The sequence below is a fragment of the Myodes glareolus genome, chromosome X (assembly GCF_982192425.1).
Source record: "Myodes glareolus chromosome X, mMyoGla1.1, whole genome shotgun sequence".
Taxonomy (NCBI): Eukaryota; Metazoa; Chordata; class Mammalia; order Rodentia; family Cricetidae; genus Myodes; species Myodes glareolus.
In genome coordinates, this window is record NC_142053.1 from 92373460 (window position 1) to 92379037 (window position 5578).

A 5578-nucleotide genomic window follows, 5' to 3' on the forward strand; every position below is an offset into this window, starting at 1 on the left:
AGCTAATTATAATATGTAAATGACAATATGACTATTAACACATCAACAATATTCAAATTATACTTAATAGAAAGTCAAATATAAAGGTACACATTTGTGAGATATCTATAAAAACTTACTGATAGACTATAAAATGAGTTGCTAATAGAAATATATAGTCCATTCATTATAGAAGAAACTGTTATAAAAATAGTAATACCTTAAATTCTTACTTTTTAAAAATTATTCTTTATGTATGAGTGGTTATCTGCATGTGTCTCTGTGCACCATGTGCATGCAGTGCCTTGCTAAAGCTCGAAAAGGGCATTAGATCCCCTGGGACTGGAAAAACACATAGTTATGAGCAGAAATGTGGGTGCTGCGAGCTGGTCAAACTCAGGTCCTCTGGAAGAGCAATTAGTCCTCTTAACCACTGAGATAGCTCTCCAGTCCCAAATACCTAAAATTAATTGCATATGTGTTGCCTTATACATTGCTCTGATATTTAAAACCAAACTCAGCCTGTGGTTTCCCATGATTGAAATCTACTTGGAATGATGAGACAAATAAAAATAGTATTAGCAATAAGAGCAAGGATCCTATGTCTGTATAGACCTTAAACCTGTGTTTGAATACACCCTGAAATGAGGCAGGTCGAAGAAAACATTGGCTGTAGGAAATTTTAAATTTGACTCGCTTTCTCCAATGTTCAATATAGAGGACCAGGTAATTTTAATTTATTCTGTTCTATTCTATTTATTTATTTATTTATTTATTTATTTATTTATTTTTGAGACAGGGTTTCTCTGTGTATCTTTGGTCCCTGTCCTGGAACTAACTCTTGTAGACCAGGTTGGTCTCGAACTTACAAACTTACAGAGATCTGCCTGCCTCTGACTCCCGAGTGCTGGGATTAATGGTGTGCACCACCACTGTCTGGCTGAGGACCATATATTTTAAAGTAACATCTGAAACCAGTAGGAATCGACTGCTAAAAGTAACATCTGAAACCAGTAGGAATCCACTGCTAAAAGTTTTGAACATATTCTTATATCTGTCATCAGAGGATTAGACCTAAGTGTTAAATTAAGGAGTTCCCTCCACACCTTGAATTATATAGTACCTGATACCTGGGTCACGACTCAAGGTTAGATTAACTAACGAGCAGATAATGCACACTTGAACGTTTTGAAAACAGTCCTAAGGATTAAAATCTTCAGTCTGAAAAAAAAGATGCAAGCAAAAAAGATCAAAAAGGTACAAGCAAAGTGACTGAGTATCTTCAAATAATCAAGATAAGAATTAACTTACTTCTAGCAAGGTGGCACAGGCTTGTAATTCTAGCATTCAAGAAACAGGCAGTTTGATTGCTAAAGGTTGGCGACTCTAAGCTACATAAGGTTTCCAGGGCACCCTGAGCTACACAGCGAGATTGGTTCCCCACAAACATAAACAAAAGATGTAATCCTTAATCAGAAAAAAAGAAAGACACCAGGTATGATGGCATATGGGGACAATGAGGCAGGAAAGTAACAAAAGCTCATTAGGTCTAGGGCAATCTGAGATACACAGATACCAAAGATAAAAGAGTAGAGGAAAAGAAACTATAGAGGTGAGGGTTGAGAAAGGGTGGGTGGGGGGGAACGGGAGAGGAGGAGAAATGGAAGGAAAGGGGGAAGATTAAGAAGAAAGGAGAATTGAGAGATGTTGCACGGGTTGTAATAGTTCTTAATAATAAAAACCCAGAGTTATATATAGGAGAAAATGTGGAAAGATCAGATAGACGAAGTAGCAAACGAGAGCAAACTTAACTACTCATCTTCTTATCCAAAAAGGTGGCTGTGGATTGCTCCTCCGTCTATCTGATCTCTCCACATTTTCTTCCATATATGACTCTGGATTTTTATTAATAAGAGCTATTACAATACATGCAACAGATAGGAGGTAATAAATAACTGGCTAGGGGATTGCAGAGTGCAGGATTGGGAGGGGGTGATGAATCACAATAAACATTTAGGGTTCCAAGTACAAAATAACAGGCATAATAGAGCCCTTTCAATGCTTTATGTTGAAGTTATGAACAGGAATCCTATGCTCCGAATTACTTTCTTCAAAGTATTCTCGTGGACGTCAGATTTTTGTCTGGAATGCTTACTGACTCACAGCAAGACATTCCAGCCCCAGGCAAAGTCAACACGAACCTATTTATCTGGGGACTTCCCCTTTTCCCGGAACAAAAATCGACAAGAACACTTCCTCCTATGGAATTATTTTCTGAGAACAAGGAGCAGAGGGGGACAGAGAGAAGGAAGCGGAGGACCCTAACTTCCGGTTAACTGTCCTGTCGGTATAGGCCTTGATCAACTTGGCGAAGGCGTCTCCTGTCAGGTAAAAGAAACTCCCCTGGTGTTGTAGGGTGTTACAGATGGGGGGTTCCTGAGTTAAAACTATGACTGCCCGAAACTTTTTTGAATCCCCTAAAAAAATAGTCCACCCTTGCCCACGAAAAGGAAGCCAGCCACACAGGCCTGCTTCTGCTCTGGTTTCCGAAGTTCCGGACATGGCCCTTAGGCCAAGATACCGGTAACTTTTTCCTTGTGTCTCTCGGAGAAGGAAGGCCGCATTAAGATAATGGAGGACTAAGGGACAAAAGAGGAAATATAGGAGTTATAGATTTATAAGGAGGGAGGCCAGTTATGAAAATTAGGAAGAATGACCCATGCCGTATGGGGGATGCATGGAATTGTACTCTTGTATGGTGGCTTAGGTGGGTCAGGCAGGCCCAAAGATTGTGATGCCACCTCACTTTGTCCTTCAGAGAACACTTTGATTAGAGAATTATGTAGCATGTTTTAGGATGTTCACACTAAGGAGATCTGGAAAAGAAACGGGGGAGGGGGGATCGGGCTTCACAAAAGCATAATCATATAACGTCTAGGCTGAATAGCTTCAGGCATAAGAGGTGAAGCTTAACTTAATTTCTACCTGTGTGTTATTAGTGAAGTTGTAATGTTAAGTTTAGAGAGGCAGGGAAAAGTGGGGATCCAGACTTAATTAAAAATGCACACGAGGGTTCTGAATATAAAGAGGATCCTGAAATTTATCAAATGGGGCGCTAATGAAAATGCTTTTCTCTCACTAGGAAGATATAACCTGGGGTGCAATGCAGTGCCCTAACACAATCTGATTTCCTCCACAGGTTTCGTAGGAAGTGGATAATAACCATAAAAAAACAGAGCACCGTGAGTACCCAAAAAGATGTCCCGAGGAAAGGAGAGGAGGTGGCATTCATTTATTGAAGGGAAGTCTCTCACTACCCAGTGATGGTATGACATTCATAGTGTTATTCTATTCCCTCCAGATACCTGCCTTTACAGCACTCCTGCCTGCTGCCTCTGAGACAACTCATCATGCCTAGGGGCAACAAGAGCAAGGGTCGCTCCCGGGCCAAAAGGCAGCAGACTCGGAGAGAGAGCCAGAATCTCCAGGGTGCTCAGCCCGCTGCAGAGGAGGAAGCAACATCGCCCCCTCTTGGCCAGGGGGATGCCCCCAGCTCCCCTGAAGGCTGCACTCCTCAGGGGTCTCAGGAGGCCATGCCCCATGGCTCTCCTGAGTTAGATGTGCCCCGCTCAATCTATGATATTGGTGCTGATGGTTCGGATGCTGGTGCTGAGGTTTCTGTTGCAGGTGCTGATGAGACAAGTGCTGTCAGTGCTGAGGGTTCTGATGTTGGTGCCAATGATTCTGTGGCAGATGATGAAAGAAGTGCTCGTGCCTCCAAGATAGCAGCTGCCATTCAGTCTGCGCGCAGAGATCCTCTGACCAGGAAGGCCAATGTATTGATAGAGTTCATGCTGGAGAAATTTAAGGTGAAAAAGCCCTTCACACAGGCAGATATGCTTAGGATGATCAGCAGGAAGTACAAGGTGCACTTCACTGAGATCCTCAGGAGAATCTCTGTGCGCCTGGAGTTGGTCTTTGGCCTTGAGTTAAAAGAAGTAGATCCCAGTTCTCAGTCATATATGCTTGTGGGCAAGCTGGGTCTCTCCACCGAGGGAAGTCTGAGTAGCAGTTCTGGGTTGCCCAAGACGGGGCTCCTGATGACCCTCCTGGGTGTGATCTTCATGAAGGGGAACCGTGCCACTGAGGAAGATGTTTGGGAATTCCTGAAAGTAGTGGGGATTTATCCTGGGAAGAGTCATGTAATTTTTGGGGAGCCCCGGGAGTTCATCACCAAAGATTTGGTGGAGGAAAATTATGTGATATACCGCCAAGTTCTTGGCAGTGACCCCCCACGCTATGAGTTCAGGTGGGGTCCTAGAGCCTATGCTGAAACTACCAAGATGAAAGTCCTGGAAGTTGTAGCTAAGATCAATAATACTTGCCCCAGTTTCTTCCCTACTATGTATGAAGAGGCTATGCTTGATGAGGCTAATAGAGCAGCACGGAGATTTACAGCTGTGCCTGGTAATGCTGTTGATATCAGTGATATCAGGGAAGTTAGGGCTCATCATCGCAAGTGCATGGCTCACAGCTCCTCCCACATTTAGTTGAATTTGAGATATAGTTTTCATTGTGCTGAAGAGTAGTCAGTCTTTCAAGTAATGAAATGTATTTTGGGCTAGAAATAATAAAGTTTGTATCTTATCTTTATGCAATACATGAGAAAATATATGTATTTTTCTTTGCTATTTTGTAAATGTTCCTTGAATTGAGGATTAGCTTGCATCATAATCTGCTTCTTAACATTGTGCCTGACATACTTATTGGTGTTTTTCATGTTTAAGACCAAGAGTTTGGCTATTAAAAAAAATCTGGTATATCTTTAAAATGTTAATGTGACATTGGAACAATAACTTTCCTGAAAATGTGGAATTGGTTGATGGTGAAACAGACATGACAAAGCTAATTCAAATTGGTTGTTTTTTTGCTTTCTCTTGTAATGCTTGTAACTGAAATAAACTTGGATTTCATTACTCAAAATGTGTTAGACAATAAATTATAATAAATACCACAGAAAAATAAGAGGGGTCAAGGACATCACAAGACAACCCACATAAAAACTAACCTGGGCTCATAGGACCTCACAAATTCTGAAACAATAACCAGGGAAACTGCATGGGATTGACCTAGGTCCTCTACATATTTGTGGCACTTGTGTAGTTTGGTCTACTTGTTTGACTCCTAACAATGGGAAGAGGGGATGTCCCTCAGGCTTTGACTGGCTCTTGGGAACCTATTCCTCATACTGGATTGCCTTGCCCAGCCTTAATACAAGGGGAGGTGTTTAGTCTTAAGACAGCATGATATGCCATGCTTTGTTGATAGCCATGGTAGGCCTGCCTGTTTCTGAACAGAAACAGAGGAGGAGTGGATGGGGAAATTGCTGTGGAGGATCAGTGGATGGAGAAAATGTGAGGAAAGATGGGAAGGAAATGAGGTTCAGATGTGAAGTAAATCACCCCAATCCTTTACTACCCGTGGCGGGCAAGAAAGCAGTTCCTGGGATTAAGAGAGATGGAGAACGGTCTCTGTCCCTCACTGGATGTAGGACATGGGAGAACAGGAACTGCATTCCTTGTGGACAGTACACTAGAGC

At 42.1% G+C, this 5578-nt stretch overlaps 1 protein-coding gene across 1 annotated transcript; it reads left to right on the forward strand.

Moving 5' to 3' along the window:
- The first annotated feature begins 3175 nt into the window (after window positions 1-3175).
- LOC125410347 (melanoma-associated antigen B4-like) lies at window positions 3176-4861 on the forward strand. The gene is made up of 2 exons (XM_085684428.2): window positions 3176-3221; window positions 3341-4861. The coding sequence occupies exon 2, from the start codon at window positions 3390-3392 to the stop codon at window positions 4527-4529; it is 1140 nt and encodes a 379-aa protein (XP_085540554.1). The 5' UTR covers window positions 3176-3221; window positions 3341-3389; the 3' UTR covers window positions 4530-4861.
- Window positions 4862-5578: the final 717 nt, after the last annotated feature.

What these genes read in the sequence shown, in the direction of transcription:
- LOC125410347 (XM_085684428.2), top strand. Translation starts at nt 3,390, where the DNA reads ATGCCTAGGGGCAACAAGAGCAAGGGTCGCTCCCGGGCCAAAAGGCAG.